The sequence below is a fragment of the Suncus etruscus genome, chromosome 15 (genome assembly GCF_024139225.1).
Source record: "Suncus etruscus isolate mSunEtr1 chromosome 15, mSunEtr1.pri.cur, whole genome shotgun sequence".
NCBI lineage: Eukaryota > Metazoa > Chordata > Mammalia > Eulipotyphla > Soricidae > Suncus > Suncus etruscus.
The window spans coordinates 31,133,769-31,151,498 of NC_064862.1; the positions used below are offsets into that span (position 1 = coordinate 31,133,769).

General features: G+C 48.3%; 1 protein-coding gene across 1 annotated transcript in view; it reads right to left on the bottom strand.

Moving 5' to 3' along the window:
* MYO18B (myosin XVIIIB) overlaps positions 1-17,730 on the bottom strand; it is a 235,613-nt gene that overhangs the window by 90,778 nt on the left and 127,105 nt on the right. Inside the window, exon 33 of the mRNA XM_049788082.1 lies at positions 15,042-15,194. Coding sequence (XP_049644039.1) covers positions 15,042-15,194 — 153 coding nt within the window. The remainder of the gene's footprint in view (positions 1-15,041; positions 15,195-17,730) is intronic.

Here is a 17,730-nt window from a genome sequence, read left to right on the forward strand (position 1 = left end):
CAAGGATGTAAGCAAATTTCAAATAGTCCAAAATTGTTTTAAAAAATATTGAGGTGCCATGATCTACAGCACTTTTCATGACATGGTTTCATGCATACAACATTCCAGTACCATCCAGATTTCCTCCGCCACTGCCCTCAGTTCCTGGCCTCATAAACTCCATTCTCAGGTTCTGTTGTTTCTGGCTATTGTTAAGTCCTGTCTGTGTCTCTTTCTATCCCACAAATGCAAGGGTAATAGCTCTGTATCTCAGTCTCCTTCTGGCCAAATCCACTTAGTCTACCCCTTCCCTACCCTGTTCCCTCTATAAGTGGCAAAGGGCCTGATTTTTAGAGCTGAGTAGTTATGTTGTGTCTAGGGGTCCAAATACAGCTCTTTTCCCCAACTTGTCTACTCTTGGGTTATTGGCAGATTTTAAGTCTCCCACCTTTTCCTCCTGATTTTTTTTAATTGAATCACCATGAGATATAAAGTTAAAAAGTTGTTCATGATTGAGTTTCAGTCATAAAATGTTCCAACACACATCCCTTCCTCAATGCACATTTTTCACCAATGTCCTCAATTTCCATCAATGTTCCAGTTTCCATCAATGTCCCCAGTTTCCATCAATATCCCTAGCTTTCATCAATGACCCCCCAAGTCTCTATCAATGTCCCCAGTTGCCCTTCCACCATATCCTATCCCCATTTGTCTCTATGGCAGGCATTTTTCTCTCTTTCTCTCTCTTGCACGCATGCACACGCGCTCGCGCGCGCGCACACACACACACACACACACTACAGACTTCCTTTTTTTTCTCTTTTAGTCACTGTGCTTTGCAATCCTGTTACTGAAGGGGTATCATGTCTATCGTTTTACCTCTGTTCAGCACCCAGTTCATTTCCAGAGTGATCATTTCCAACTCTCTTTGTCAGGTGATCCCTTCTCTGTCCTAACTCCCCTGCACTTTGTGGCAAACGATGTACCATGGTTCAGTTCTCCAGGCCCTCATCTCTATTGTCTTTGGTATTATACCTGACAAATGCGTGTGATAATTCTGTAAGTCCGTCTTTCTCTGACTCATTTCTCTAATGTCTACCCATTTCTCCATGTCTACCCACGTATAAGCAAACTTCGAGATTTCATTTTCCTAACAGCTGTGTTGTATTCCATTGTGTAGATGTACCATAATTTCTTCGTCCACTCATCTGTTATCAGAGGCCCCTTTTTCAAAGATCCTGCATCCCAGCATTGTCCTGCCTCTGCTGCCCCAATAGAGTCTGAAAGAGAATGAGCCAGTAATTTCTATGTCACTTTCCCTTTCTGGCACGGGGGCCACCAAGCGAGGGACACACAGCTATGTGGTCCCAGCAGAGACAGTCCCACCTGTGCATAGGCCCCAAGACTGTTCCACCCATGATGACTCTGAAAAAGAAGTACATGTGCCTGAAGTCACACAGCTCAGAGGAGTAAATATAGTAGGTTTGTGTTGGGAACAGCACGCTTTTCAAGAGCCAGGTCACCGAACTCCAAAACCATGATATGAATGAAGGACTGAGAGAGCAGCAAGAACAGCTGGAGTCACAGAACAAGGTGTATGCACCACCTCAGCTCCCAGAACACCACCTCAGCTCCCAAGGCTTAACCTGTCCCTAAGCAGAAAGCAATGGAGCCATGACAGTGGCAGATCTGGGAACCACAAGCCACAAGATGTGGGGAGAGCCCATCTGAGATCACTTTCATTCCCTACTAAACTGTCCAGAGAACTTCTTACTCTCTCCAGAATATTCTGGAACTCCACCTGGCTCTTAGCATCCTCACAGAGAAGGCATGTGGATGTGGATGTGAGGGGTGGGGGTAAATCCTGAAATTTCTCCTGCCAAGCAGAAACACATTTACTGATGCCCCCTTCCTCCTGCAGGTAGGCATGGCAGATGCTCCCATGTTAGAGATGAGGATGTTGAAGCCCCCGAGCAAATCATATCATTGTAACCCCCACTTCCAATAGCCACAGTACCTCCATTCCCTGCTCCTTAAATCCTCCAAGGCCAAGACCTCCCTGAAATGGCCTCAGGGTAGGACTTGAGGAGGGAGAATCTGGTGGCACACCTCACTCCAGAAACACAAAATGGCCATGGGGAGCCCAGGGAGGCCACAGGAAAGGTTTGAGTCTAACCAAGGACATGGTAAAGGCATATACTCCCCCAAGGCAGATCCAGAACCCTCTGCCCACCCCGGCAGGGTACAGAGCTGGGGTGGGGCTTTCATGCAGGCCAACAGAGCTGCACCAGCCCTTAATCCAGCAGCCAGAAACTCCCTGAATGATAATGGTTCCAGGTATTAGATCTAAAAGACAAAAAACATGTAAGCACTTGAAGATGAGGAAGAGAACCTGCTGGAGAACCAGGAATACACACAAAGGCCCTCAGGCAGGACTACAACAAACTGATGCACCAGCACAAGACCCTGGGCAGGGATAAGAACCAGATGGGCTTGTGAGTTGTGGGACAGCAGCTGGACAGAGAAGGCAATGGGGACACTCTAAGGCAGAAGTGGATGGGTGGGGATTGGCCTGTGAGCCAGGCCTATGATTTCTGTGGGGCACAGGGGTGAAATGACAGGGTCTAGGGTAAATGACTACCAGCAATTTGGGGGCATAGGGCTATAAAGGGAAGATTGTATGGCCATGGGACATTACTGGGGTCCTCCAGAAAGGCAGCAGGGGAGGCGCTAAACTGGAGAGCACAGGAAGGATGAGAGATGCTGGAGAAGGTGATAGTCCTGCCCAGTAGTGCTGGAAGCAAAGGTGTGGGGGACAGGAACAGAAAGAGAAAGAAAGAGAGGTGCCCTGCAGGCCCCTCTCTCAGGCAAGTGCCTGGGCCTGAGACCAGGAGGCAGCAAGCCCTTGTGAAAAACTTGGTGACAGTTGCCAGGCCTTCAAGCACCCACTTCACTGGCTTCCTCAGAGCCACAGAGGCTGGTCCTCAGAGTGGAAAAGGCTTTCACTGAAATCAAGAAACACTCCTTCCTCTCCCACACAGCCTTGTGGGAGGCAGCAGGGAGGGCTTGACCAGTGCCTCCTGCAGAGATGAGTGTGCAGAGAAGAGAGCACAAGGCAGCTACTGGCCAGGGAAACCTGCATGGCTCTGAGCACCCGCTGGATGGACACACAGAGGCCCTGCTCCAGGGTGGCTGGGGGCGATCACAGTTCCCGTCCTTCATCTGTCTGTCTTCCAGGGCAGCCCAGCTCCTCCAGGAGAGTCGCCCACACTAGGGCCTGTTTCGGCAAATGAGGACACCGAGGGGCCTGAAGCGATAGTACAGCAGTGTGCTTTGCACACAGCTGGCCCCTGGCATCTCATATGATCTTCTAAGCATGTCAGGAGTGATCCTGAGCACAGAGCCAGGAGTAAACCTTAAGCACTTCTGGTTTCCTCCCCTCTCAACACACACACACACACACACACACACACACACACACACACACACACACACACACACACACACACCAGGATAGTGAGGGCCCAGGACTGGGAGGAAGTAAGATGAAAGAGAGAGTTGGGGGCTAGAGCAATAGCACAGCGGTAGGGTGTTTGCCTTGCAAGCGGCCAACTTGGGATGGACCCAGGTTTGATCCCTGGCATCCCATATGGTTCCCTGAGCCTGCCATGAGCGATTTCTGAGTGAATAGCCAAAAGTAACCCTGAGTGCCACCAAGTGTGGCCCCCAAACAAACACACACACACACACACACACACACACACACACACACACACACGAATTAGTGAGAGTTGGGCTGCCTACAGAACCCAGTAGCTGCCAGTGAAGGCACCCAGGAAGTGCAGTGAGGGTCTGGGACAGGCAGGAGGCGCTTTAGAGCACTTGGCAGATAAACCAGACTTCCTGACCCAATAGGGAACTTGAATCATAGTGCCTGGGAGATGGGATAATTCCTGATTCACAGCTGAGAATAAGTCTTAATTATCAATGGGTGTGCCCCCCCCCAAAAAAAATTGCATCAAAATAGTTCTATCCCAAACCCTGGTACAGAATAACATTTACTCATTCTTCCTTATTACATTAACATACACAGAACTCTCCTATAGGGAGCAGAGAATAGCTCCCCTCCCTTCCCTTCCCCACCAGGTAAAGGAAGGACATTTTTTTTTTCAATACCAGTTCCCTCCTGGCCTGTAGGGATCATTTCATGTTCAGCTCTCCCCATTTCACCTCCGAGGGGGAGACTGCACCCCAAGGCCAGATTCAAGTCAGTGGGACTCTGCACATGATGCTCTGCAGGCACCCAGGGCCCCCCACTACCTCCCCTTGTCCTTCAGCACCTCTACCGCCATGTATGACTCAGGCATTCTCTCTCTCCCCAACAGCCCCGTCCTTTCATTCGTCGCGAGGGTAATTGAGATTCTCGTCACACAGACATCAACTATAAACCGATGAATAGCATTACTTTCCCTGGCGAAGCCATCTGCCTGCTTTAAATACCTGGATAAAATGTTTGCTTTGGACTTATTAAGCAACTAGATGAGGTGGCTAGACATATGGGATGAAGCGGGGAGAGAACGGGAAAAATGCTGCTATTTCGGCAGAGCTGTTCGAACCTAGATTTTTGGGGGCCTGATGGAGCAATGGCGAGGGTTTAACTATGCAGCACACAAAAGCCAGTGGGGAGCAAATTAAGAAACAGGGACTTTGGCAGGCGAATCCCTGACTGATTCCAGAAAACATCCAGGCCTCAACACCCTATCGGGGAATGTACAAGAATTAACCTCCTGTAGCCTGGCTTTTCCTCCTGAGATTACCAACAGTGTGTATCCAGAAAAAGCTGCACACACACCAAGTTCCTACAAGCATGAAAAATTCAGCTGCTGGGGCCTGAACTATGCACAGTGGTTAGGGCGTTTACCTATCATGTGGTCGACCCTGGTTCTATCTCCAGCATTCTATATGTCCCTCGAGCCCACCAGCAGTGATTCCTGAGCACAGAGCCAGGAGTAACCCCTGAATGTCACCAGGTATGGTCCCAAAACAAACAAACAGAAAAGTTAGCTACTGGGCCAGAATGATACTATGGTAGGTAGGGCACTTACCTTGTATATAGTGGACTGGGCTCAATTTCCCAGCACCAAATATAGTCCCCTAAGGGCCACCAAGAGTGATCCCTGAGCCAGGAGTCAGTTCCCAAACAAAATCAATCAAACAAACATAAACAGTTTACTCCTAGTGCTCAGAAATTCGCTGGCAGGCCCCAAGGAGAAATCATTTGAGGATGCTCAGTGGTTATTCTCTGAGCCCTTGATCTTAACTTGTGGGGCCTGGGGAGATATTTCCTCATTTTCCTGCCATCTGTGCTCACCGACCCTCATTGATGGACCTGTGAAAATGTTTTCTGAGTTGTTTGCACTAAAATGTTTTCTCAGTTGTTTTCACTTTCCATCGTCCTCAGTAACATGAAAGCATTCCTCACTGGGGGGATCCTTGTAATTTCACTCTCTGAACATCTTGTTCATGTATGCTGCATTGGTGACTCGTAACAATTCTGCCCAGCAGAGCATTTCCATTCCCGCCTGATGGCTTAAAAGGAGAATTGAAGCTCATAGAGGACAGCTGGTGAAGGTCACAACTGCCTATACGGGGGAGCCTTGCATTACCATCCTTCCCTTGGAAGACCTGTGGCATTTGCTTACACACCTGCCCAGGAGAGCCGATCTCCAATGAAATGTTGGGGCTTGGGGTTTGTTTTGAGCCACCTGGTGGTGTTCAGGACTTAACTCCTGGTTCTGTTCTCAGGGGTCACTTTGGGCAATACTTGGGATCACTTCAGAGTTCTGGGGATCAAATCAGATCTCAGATTGGCTGCCTCATCTTTTTATCTTTGATGATATCCCAGCAACCCAATGCTCTCTGTGCCTGTCTTCCTAGTTCAGCAGGTGCTTGGAGGCCACTTGGGTCTTGCTCGTCTCTGTCCCCACACATACGGGGATTTCCTGTATGTAAAATGTGGGCACCGGGGGGGGGGGGGGGCGGCGAGGTGGCGCTAGAGGTAAGGTGTCTGCCTTGCAAACGCTAGCCAAGAAAAGATCACGACCACGGTTCGATCCCCCCGCATCCCATATGGTCCCCCCAAGCCAGGGACAATTTCTGAGTGCTTAGCCAGGAGTAACCCCTGAGCATCAAATGGGTGTGGCCCGAAAAACAAAACAAAAAAAAATGTGGGCACCGGGCAGAGATGTGGGCTCCACCTAGTCTGTCCTGGCAGCTGAGCAAGGCAGCTGGGGTTTTTGTCCTGCGCTGTTTTCTCTCCTTTCTGCCCACAGGGGTACCAACACACCCTCCTCAAAAGTCCCTCCGCTCCCTGACTTCTCCCCTGAACTCCTGCCAACACAGGCGACCATGGCTGAGCCATCTCTGAGTGCTAATTGCATGCCTATGGGACTCATGGACTCTGTCAACATCCCCAGACATTTGGCAACTCATCTGCAATACCTAGTGTACCCGGTATCATCTTCAGACATATTCTCAATGGGAACTGGCTAGTTCCCAACTTTATTTGGTGTTTTGTTTGTGAGCTGTGTCCAGGGGTGCTCAGAGTTGGGGAGTCACTCTCAGAGGGGTTTGGTACACCTCATCAAACCTGAGTCTCAAGATGAAACATTTGCTACAAGAGGTATGGCACTTGCTTTGCAAGCAGCCCAATCAGGTTCAATCCCCAGCCCCCACTTATGGTTCCTTGAGTCCTGTCAGGAGTGATCCCTGAGCACAGCACCAGGAGTAAGCCCTGAGTATGACAGGATATGGTCCCTAAAACAAGAAAGAAAGCCTGAGTCTTCAGCACTAAAAGCCTTCACACACACACACACACACACACACACACACACACACACACACACACACACACACACACCTGACACATCTTCCGACTTTACTATTGGCTGTAAATGGGACATGAATTCAGAAAGGTCCAGTCTTGAGAATCTGAAGTTCAACTTTGCAGAGAACAGCAGGATACAGTCCAACCCATCACTCATGTCAGAACTGCAGATTCTGCACTGCTCAGTACCGAATTACAGCATGCCTGAGTCAGATTCTCAACCTACAATAAGTGTATTGGGACAAAAGTTCAGCACAGCAGAAGTGAAACTTATAGTAGGACCCAGACATACTATATCTTCTAGAGGATTATCACCCTAGAACAAACTAAACAAACAAATAAACACACAAAAACAACCACACTTGTCTTCCTCCCACTTCCATAAGAGGAAAAGATCCAAAGAGTGCTCACTCACAGCAGCTCAAACCACCACCAACATCATCAAGACACAAGCCACAGGTGCACTAAGAGAAAATGAATAGACTGTAGATCTCACAAAAGTGCCCAGGAGAATAAACCAGACCTGGTACACAATAACACTGATGAATTTCATCTGCACAAGTTGAAGGGGGCAGGAATATGATGAGAATTCATTCATAGCCCTATATTGTTATGGAGGAAGCAGGTGGGTGGAGACAGTCAAGATAGTACAATTGGTTGCATTACAAAAACCTCAGTCGTAATGAGCAATATGCAATCTAATTGGCTGTTTTTAAATTTTAAACATTGTTGACATAGGATATAACCAATCAGAGAGCAGAAAGAGCTGAGGAAATGGAGAGCGCACAAGTCACTGTGTTTGAGATCAGATTGGCAAACAACACAGGTGGTGAAGAGACAAAGATGCAGAGGAAGTGGACAGTGCTAACCAAAGACAATGAGGGAAGCATCTGGGAAGGAAAGAAGTTAAGAAGTGAAGCAGCAATTGAGGTCTGTCCCAGATCCCAGAACTGGAGCTTCCTGTTTCTGTGGCTGCTACAGCCATATATGTAAGCCAATGTGAGCTGTTATGTTAAATAAAAAGTTAATCCATGAAAGATCCATAACACTGATGACATCTGGAGCTTGGAGTGTTGATCTGACCTGACCTGTCCACAAGAACCTGAAAGCTCATGGCTTTCACAGTAACAGTGTGCTAATCAAGACAGGACCTTCAATTAACCCTCCGAGAAGTGAGGGGTCTGGGGATAGAGTTCAAGTAGTTGAGAACATGTCTAAAATGTTCATGACCAAGTACCACCGGGGGTAGCCCTGGTGACTCCCCTAAGCATCCAACCATCACATCCCCCTCTGGTTCTCCTTCTCCACTAAATGACCAGATACCTTTGGAGAACCAGCCATCCTGAAAGACTAGACCCTTTTGCCTTTTGTGTTCCTTGTTCTATTTAGTATTTAACAACTTGGCTACAGGACATCACTGCTTGTCCTGGCCTGCCTCAGGCTTTGTTGGTTCCCAATTCCTCATTCCAGAAGCCCCCTCAGACCAACCGGCTCTGTTGGTCACATCTCACTTCAACCAACCAGGGAAATATTCTACAGCTAAAAGGCCTGAGTGTACTCCCAAAGGCCAGATCCCTGAAGCACAAAGAAAGGCTAGGGATGTATCATCTCAGAACCCCAGATGCTACTGCTTGGTTGGATCATGTTCTAGGAAAAAAAAAGCAATGAAATTCATTATTGGGGTCTAAAGTGACAAGGGAACAGCCAGCACATAAGATCAGGGGCCAGGCAGGCTTTTGCCTCCAAAGGTCAGATAGCAAATACTTTTGATATTAAGGGCTTTGAGACAAAGTCAAAGGACAAGCATTTATTTAAATTTCTCCAAAGAGGTCGCTTAAAAACATAGAAACTATTCTTAGTTTGTAGGCTGTGATTTAAAAAAAAAAATAGCGGTGGGTCCCTTGGATTGGAAAACAGTATTTCACTCACACAAAATCTGATTTTGATTAGGAAAAGGGGGTCTTGGTGCCTGTAAGCTGCTTTCCTTGAGTTCAGAAAAGGAAGAATATAGAAGGAGAAAGGATAAAATGTGGGATGCTAAGAAAGGTTACATCTGTGGCTAAGCAGACAGGCTTCCTTTGAACTATCCCTGTAACTTTTGGGTCAGTTTGGAATTCTGGCTTCTTAAGCTGGTTTTCAAGATGGAGGTATAGCACAGCAGGTACAGCTCTTGCCTTGTACATGGCTGACCTGGGTTTGATCCTCTAAACCCCATGTAGGGCCTGGAGCTTTGTTAGGAGTGATCTCCAAGAATGGAGCCAGGAGTGAGCACCAAGCATTACTGGTATAGCCCCAAAACTAATAATAATAATAATAATAATAATAATAATAATAATAATAATAATAATAATTTTAAAGTAAGTTAAGTAAATAAGCTCATTTTTATTTTAAGATTCCCAATTGGCCCAATCTCTACGACTTGGGGCAAGTTAAGGCTAGTTTTCGTCCCCCCATTACCTGGGCCATTTCTCACTCTGTCTCCATGACTAGGCCCCTTTTCCCCTGCCTCCCTTTTCCCCCAAGCCCCTGGCCACTACAGACACATACATATATGCTAGGCTCCTGCCCTAGAGTCTTGCAGCCCTGTGTGTTGTGAAGTAGAATTAGATCAGCTTGCTCCATGCTCGGCAGAGTAAACCAGAGGTTCAAGCACATCTGTGTTGTCATTGCTAGGACTGGTGTCTAAATGTGTCTAAACCGTGAAGTAGGAGACCTGGCTGGTTCTCCTCTCCCCACCACTGCTGCTCTGAAATACAGAATTCCTCCACTTCTTTGTAGCAGTGGGAAGGTCAATATTTGCAGACGACAGGCCCCTGTTTACCATGTTTGGAACCAATTACAATATGGTCTTTATCTCCCTTGACAGGAGGTTATGTTAACACGGAATCAATTCACACCATCCTAATCTTACCCATAATAAAAGTCTCTTCAGAGAAAACATCCAGGGAGCAGGAGTGAGAATACAGCAGGTGGGAAGGGCACTTGCCTTGCACACAATGACCTTTGCAGGATCCCCAGCATTACAAAGGTTCCCCAGTGCCCTGCCAGGAAAAATACCTGAGTGCAGAATCAGGAGCAAGCTCTGAGCACCACTGGGTGTGGTGCCCAAACAAAAACTAAAACAAATGCCAAGTCAAACCTTCAGGCTATCTGTCCTGTGACTCCAGATGGGGAGAGGGGGATATGTACTGAAGTCTCACTCACACCTATCACACCTATCCTCTCAACCCCTCATCATACCTTAAACCCTGTCATGGTCATTTCCCAAAAAACTGCATTGCTAACATTGTCTCCAGGAAGTAGTTCTTGCACTCAACACCCCTTTTCTCCTGAGACATGAAATAGAGAAAACAGCTGGAATTCGCAACTCAGCTCATGTTGAATAACACTCAGAAACTTCGTTCTGTTGCCCAGATTTCTATGAGCCCCACATCCAATGAAGGCTGGCAAGTAGGTGGTGCACTCAATTCAATGGGCTAGCCTAAGAGCATAGAATTCTGGGCCAAAACAGCCTCCTCTGTGCAAGGGACCCCAATAGCACTCAGGGCTCACATGAGAAGCCAGAGTTCACTGTGGGACCCAGGAAGCATAAGGAACCTCGGGAAGTCTTGTCATCTGACAAAACTTTCAGGTGGTGAATCAAGTCACACTCTGTGCACTCAGTCCCTTTATAAGCTCTCTCCTAGACTGGACTTACTCATCCTATGCTTGTTGGAAGGCATCAGAGAGGAAGTTGGGGGACTGCAACCAAAGGAGAGTCTGCAGAGAAGTACTACTCACTAGGGCAGGGGAACCCAACCAGTAGGTTGAGGGGGACCTCTCCTAGCCTATGGGAACCCAGGAGAGCCTGTAAGACACTGCTCAAACCCAGGTTCAGAGGATAAGCATATGATCATTTTGGCCAAGAGGTTTTAGATTAGAGGAGGAGAAGCCATCTCCCCATAGAAGAAACATCTTGGGAAAAGGTGAAACGGATGTGGGGGATCCCAAGTCTTCCTAAGTTGGGGTGACCATACCTCTTTCCAAGGACAGGCTGAAGTTGCCAAGCCGTGTGGTGAGGGCAGGGGAAGTCCCTGATAAATTCTGTGCACACAGAGCTAAGACCACTTTTGAGCTTCAAAATCCTCTCTAAAGATCCGGGCATTTTAGGGGTGGCATTCAAGGCTGGAGGTCAGCTGGCTGGGGCTCCAAATGAGAGGTGGTGCGATGGGAGCAGGGGTTAGAAGGGGAGGTGAAGAGCTATTTTGGGGTTATAATGATAGAAAGTGGGTGACAGCTTGGCTCTCAGTAGGAAGGGGGAAAACAGCCTCCAGCACAAATTAAGTCAATAGCTAAAGAGCTCGGTGCAAAAGCTTCTGATGGAACAAAATAAGCAAATAACATATATTTCCTTGGGGGAGGAGACAAAGGTTAAAGGCAGGAATCTAAAGAAGGAAGAGACAAAGCACCACTGCCCTGTCTCCTACATGCTCCCCAGAGCCAGGTGCCAGCATCTGCTACTCACAGATGTTATTTATGTGCAGTCATTATCTCAATTATATATCTGGGTTGTTGCAATTGCTCCTGTCTCCAGATTAGTTTGTTTCCGATGAAAACATTCCATGGGAATTAATTAGTAATTGGTTCCTAAAGAACAGGTGTTATTAGATCACCCAACCCAAGACACACACACACACACACACACACACACACACACACACACACACAATACACACCTGTTCTAGGTCAGAAACCAAGTGCTTCCTCAGCCTACAGAAATGATGGTCAGAGGCTCCAGTGGGGAGCACTTCATTGGAAAAATCACTGTCTCTCTTTTTTTTTTTTTCTTTCAGTAGATAATTCTTTCAGATCCATGGACCCAGGGTCTTTCCATTGGCCCAGACAAGCTGAACTATGTGCCATCTTTGACATGAGAACAGAGAAGCATGGCAGGGAGTAGAGGCAGGAGATGATCCAGACCTCCTACTCACTCATGGATGGGACCCAGAAATCTGGTGCACAACAGTGCCTGACAAATATTCACCAGATCCCTGCTGTATAAACCACAGAGCAGGCCTAACTGTGGATCCCACAGCTTTTAGACTGGGTTAAACTTTCAGAGCCTGGGTTCTCCTAGGAAAATGGGTCAAAAGAGGGTTGGAGACACTATGAAGGTTAAGGAACATGCCTTTCATGCAGCTGGTACCAGTTTGATCTCCAGTACCACATGATCCACAGAAGATCACCAGGAGCAGCTCTAGGGCTTGATGACCATTCCATATCACCCTGGTGTATCTTGGTTCTTCTTAGTTGGCCTGGGTCCTCTCTGACACTGCCAGGCCCAAACACCACCAAATTCTCTTTCATTGAACAACAGACCCAATTGGCCACCTGAGCCCAGGCAGTGCTCCCTGGGCACTGGAAAATAATCACTCCCCCTTCCCTCAAAAGGCTCAAAATAGAAACCTGTGCCCCTTATGGCTTGCTGAAGAAAGGCCAGTGAAAGAAGGTGCTGGATGCTGCCCAGGCTATTTGCAGGTCCCCTTGATGCCAAAGTAAACAAGTTCATTCCCTCTTGCCGACTCCATCCCTGCCCACTGACAACCTCTTCTCTTCTTGGGTGTGCCTAGATTCCTGGTGGTATTGTTTCCTCCTCTCCTCATCTGCTCTCTTCTAAAAGGTGCCCCCCCCCCCCGCCTCAATCTCCCCAACAGCTTCCTGGTCCTGCCGGGAAAGAGCCATGCCATCCATGTCTTCTGCAGCCTCACCTCTGCAGGGTAAAGGGTGCTTTTTCAGCTGATCACCCCTACAAACCTCCAGGATCCATTGCCAATGCCCAAGTTCAAGTCCAGCCTATACCCTTCATTACCTGCACTAAGGTGTGGGTTAGCTCTATTGATTTCTATTATTGGTGCTTGCCTTCTTTTTTGGGGGGTGGGGGCATCACACCTAACAGAGCTCAAGATTTATGTGTGGCTCTAAGCTCAGAGATCAATTATTCTTGGTGATACTTGGGGGACCATAGGCAGTATTGGTTCAAAGCAAGGCAAAGCACATTAACCCCTATACCATCTATCATTCAGCTTCTGGTGCTTGTCATAGATCTAAGTTTCACCAAAGCCCCACACCTTACCCCAAGATCCATCTGCCACCAAATCGGTGTTTGGGACATAGTGAATGATTGGATGGATGGATGGATGGATGGATGGATGGATGGATAAATTCTTCAGCACCACACACAGCACTGAAAACACAGCCAACAGCAGAGGCAGCTCCCTCTCCTTTCACCACCTCAGTCCCCGAGGCCTTTGGGCAAAAGACAAACCCCCCTCCACTGTGAAGAAGCCACCATGCTTAGTGTCACCACAGCTTTTATCTGATTAGCTCTGGCTCAGGCATCCAGACACGTGTGCTGGGAGCCAAAGTGACTGTACCCTGACCCCTGTCCACTGGATCTCATCCTTATAAGCATTTCCATGACAACAGCCACAGAAAGCCAAGGCTGTGAATTCCCTTTGATACCAGCCGGATGCAGAGTCGGGAAGGAGGACTTTCTCAGAAGAAAGAAGCTCTTTGATTCCGCCCAAGGCGCCTTCATTAAATACCCACTATTTCCCGAGAACACACACTTTAACCCTGCGGAGGGGGTTGCTCATGAATACTAAGGAAAAGAAAAGAAGAAGAAAAAACAAAACCCCAGTGGGCTTTTTTTCTTCTTTTTGCAAAAGCATTCACCTGTGTGAGATGGCTGGGAGGAGGTAGGAAGGGGACAGCCTGTTTGCTGAGGTGGTGTGAGTCTGCTATGCCGGTGGCCCCTACATACCACCCCAGGATACCAGACAATGCTGGGGATCTCAGGGTGCCCAGCTGGCCTGGTGGGGCAAGTATATGGGAGGATGAAGGACAGGCAAGGCCAAAGAACCCCCTGTATGTCACACAGAGAACTACAAGCCCAGGCTCTGAAGCCAGCTTCCCCCATTTATTGAGAGGTCACCCTGGACACCACTTTCCACCCAAACACAGAGTCTCTCCCATCCCCATAAAAATGGTACCAAGTCAGCTTCCCACCCACAGGAACAACACGAGGATGGCCGGAGGGGTACCCCGAGCACAGGGCAGCTGCCATGGTGATGGAGTAGCTATTGGGTTTGCCCAGACAAGGGGCAGTTGGCATTAAACCTGGACAGTCCAAAACAGGCTGGGCTGGAGGTCAACGAGGAAGAAAATGGTTCCATGAAGGAGACCTAAAGAAGGACTGAATGAGAGACAGAGACAGACAGACAGAGACAGAGACAGAGAGGAGACCAGAACTGTCTCCCAAGAACAGCTTTGTTCTTCTAGAGGCTCCTCCTGTCAGAATGAGGAATATCGGGGGATCCCAGCTTGGAGGACCTTTTACGGAGCGCCTGGCCAGTGCTGCTCCAAAGGGACACATTTAAAGGAGAGCGAGTGAAGACAGAGACATGGTTCCGAACCTGGGGTGGGCAGGAAGAAGTGGATGATGGCCACACTCGTGCAAGCCCAGCCAGGCATGGAAGGAAGCAGCTGTGTCTGAGTCTCCTATGTCAGCAGCTCTCTCCACTTCACACCTTGCCTCAGACACCACTTTCTCTCTGTGGAAACCTCAGACTCCACCTCAGACACTGCTTCAGAAACCACCTTCTCTCTGTGGGAAACTGGCACCACCACAGGAAGTCACCCAGTCCCAGCCCGGGTCTCTGGCCTCTGAAGCTGGAGCAACCCACAGTCCTCCTGGGGCTTTGCCAAGGCCATGAGCATTTCCTAGGGACAAGAGGAGTCGGGCAACTTGGATTCATAGGCTCAAGGCCTATTTCTGCCTTGAACCAGCTGACTGGGTGCCCTCAGGCAAATCCCTCTCCCTACTCGGCTCCTCAGTTTCCTTTTTTGTGGAAGAAGAAAGGGGAGTTGGCTGAATTCAGCAGGAAGGCTCACTCATTCACTCACTCTCTCAGTCATGCTCTCACTCACAGATGCCCACACTTACCCTACACTCAGTCATTCTGTGCTAAAGTCCTCAAAGACCCCCAAAACTCATTGTGCTCAGACCTAAAGATACTAAACAGATTTCTCAGGTGCTGGCAGACCCTCCCCCCAATCCTCTCTTCCCAATTGGCACCCCAAATTGCTGATGCCTCCACTACTTGCACCTCCATAGCAGAGGCCCCTCCGCACCCACCTGGCTGTGCACCTTTTCCAGCTCCTCCTTGCTGACAGATGCTTTGCCGTCCTCCATGGTTGCCAGCAGGAGCTGCACATCTGACAGCAGTGCATGGGTCCTTCGGAGGTCCCTGCGAAGGCGCTTCTCCACATCAAAGTCCCGGTGGCCAATCTGGAAAGAAAGGTCAGGCACCCGTGAGCAGCCAGGAGTAAGTTCTCTGGAACCAGTAACCCCCAGGTTGGAATTCAGTCTCGGCCACTCCCTGCAGAATCCCAGTCTTTTCCAATCAGAGCCTCGGTTTCCTCATATACAGAATAGGAAGGGCCTTGACCCCACAGGGACGCATGGAAAAGCAAGTACGTGTGCATAGACAATGGTGATTTTCTAGAAAGGCCTAACACACAGAGGCTCTGCCATGTGGGTTCACCACAGCACACAGCACTGCCTTTCGTGCAGCAAAATCACACTGGTTGGGGCTAGAGAGACAGCACAGTGGTAGAGCATTTGCCTTGCATGCAGCAGACCTGGATGAACTCGGGTTTGATTCCTGGAATCCCATATGGTCCCCTGAGTGTGCCAGGAGACATTTCTGAGCACATAGCCAGGAGTAACTCCAGAGTGCTGCCAGGTGTGGCCCACCCACCCCCAAATAAATAAAATAAAATAGAGTGATTTATTTTCAAAATAATCACACTATGGGGCTGGAGAGATAACATGGAGGTAGGGCATTTGCCTTACATGCAAAAGGATGGTGGTTTGAATTCCAGCATCCCATATGGTCCCCTGAGCCTACCAGGAGCGATTTCTGAGTGTAGAGCCAGGAGGAACCCCTGAGCACTATCGGGTGTGATCCCCCCCCCCCCGAAAAATAATAATCACACCAGGGCCAGAGCAATAGCACAGCAGTAGGGCATTTGCCTTGCACACAGTTTACCCAGAACAAACCTGGGTTCAATCCCAGTGTCCCATATGGTCCCCCAAGCCAGGAATGATTTCTGAGTGCAAAACCAAGAGTAACCCCTGAATGTCACCGGATGTGGCCCCAAAACAAACAAATAAAAATCACAGCAGTCTCTCACTTCATGAGAACTCACAGGCCTCTGCTGAGAGAAGAGAGCAGAGCAATCATGGGGGCTTGGGAAAGACACGAGACAGAGCAGGAGGACTGCTGGTTCTCTGAATGATCAGAACCTAGGATCGTGTGCTGATGTAGCACTCTGCCAACACAGTATACTGGATAAAGGTGTTAAACTGAGTTGGGAGCTGTCCAAGCTCTAAGTCTTGTTATTCTGTCCCTCTCACCAGTTCCCCCTGAAGTCATTTTCTGCAGAGAAAAGCACACTTCCTTCCTCGGCACTTAGAGGTCATGGTCACAGCCATTCTGAATCAGGCCAGGAGAGTGGGACTTGGACCATTTCTAGCAGCCAAGAGAGTAGGCTGAGACACAAGGACGGGCCAGGGAACCAGGAACCCGAGGAGAAGTACCAATGCCTACATCTAGAAATCCAATGCAGTGTCCCAGAACTGGAGAGACAGCTAGGATGTTTGGTACTGAATATGGTCCCCCAAGCACCACCAAGAGTGATCCCTGAGCACCATCAGGTATAGCCCCAAAACTAAAAAAATATAAGGCAAACAAAACTATGGGGTTCTATCCTGGAGAGACACCAATAGCATCTTTTAAGGACAACATGTATCAATTGGGGGTGATTTTAAAGAAAACGGAGCATAGGTAGGTACCTCAACAGGGGAACTATGTTTGTAAATACTTAGCACTCTGCTTCTCTGCCAAGTACAAAGAAAGTATTTCTTGAGATTCTTAGCATTCTGGCATGTTTTAGAAAGGCTATTGGGGGCTGGAGAGATAGTATGGAGGTAGGATGTTTGCCTTACATGCAGAAGGACGCTGGTTTGAATCCCAGCATCCCATATGGTGCCCCGAGCCTGCCAGGAGCAATTTCTGAGCATAGAGCCAGGAGTAACCCTGAGCGCTGCTGGGTGTGACCCCCCCCAAAAAAAAAGAAAAGAAAAAGAAAAAAAGGCTATGGGGGTTTAGATTGAGGTACCCCAGATCTGAAACCCAGAAAGAGGATAGGAGACTATAGCTATTTGATGCCACCTCTCTGGTCCAGCTTCCTTATCCACAAAACACAGGGGGTAAATCCAGTCCTGGGTGTGGAGATAAGAACAGTAAAGATATGATAATGGATCAGAAACCACTTTGTCTGCTTACTGACATAACAGATCATGAGTACTGTCTCTGATGCTCTGAAAGGCGCTCTTCTAGATTCTGCCTTCCTCTTTCTCTACCTATGCTTTCAAGTTCTTTAAAAAAAAATGAGTTGGTTCTTAAAATGCAGCCTCTTTGTTCTGGGAGACATCATTGTTTGAAATTAAAAGCGGTTGAGCCTCTCTCTCTCTCTCTCTCTCTCTCTCTCTCTCTCTCTCTCTCTTTCTCTGTGTGTGTGTGTGTGTGTGTGTGTGTGTGTGTGTGTGTGTGTGTGTGTGTGTGTGTGTGAGTGTGTGTACCCACCGTCTTACCTGCTGAGTTAAACTGAGTACTGGGAATTATACCAGGTCCTTTGTCACATGCTATTTCCTTTAACTCCTTTGACAATCTTTTTAAAGACAACTTGGTGATGGGAATCCCCCCTGATTCTATGTAAATATGTACCTAAAATGTTTTTGTCAACAATATGTAAGACAC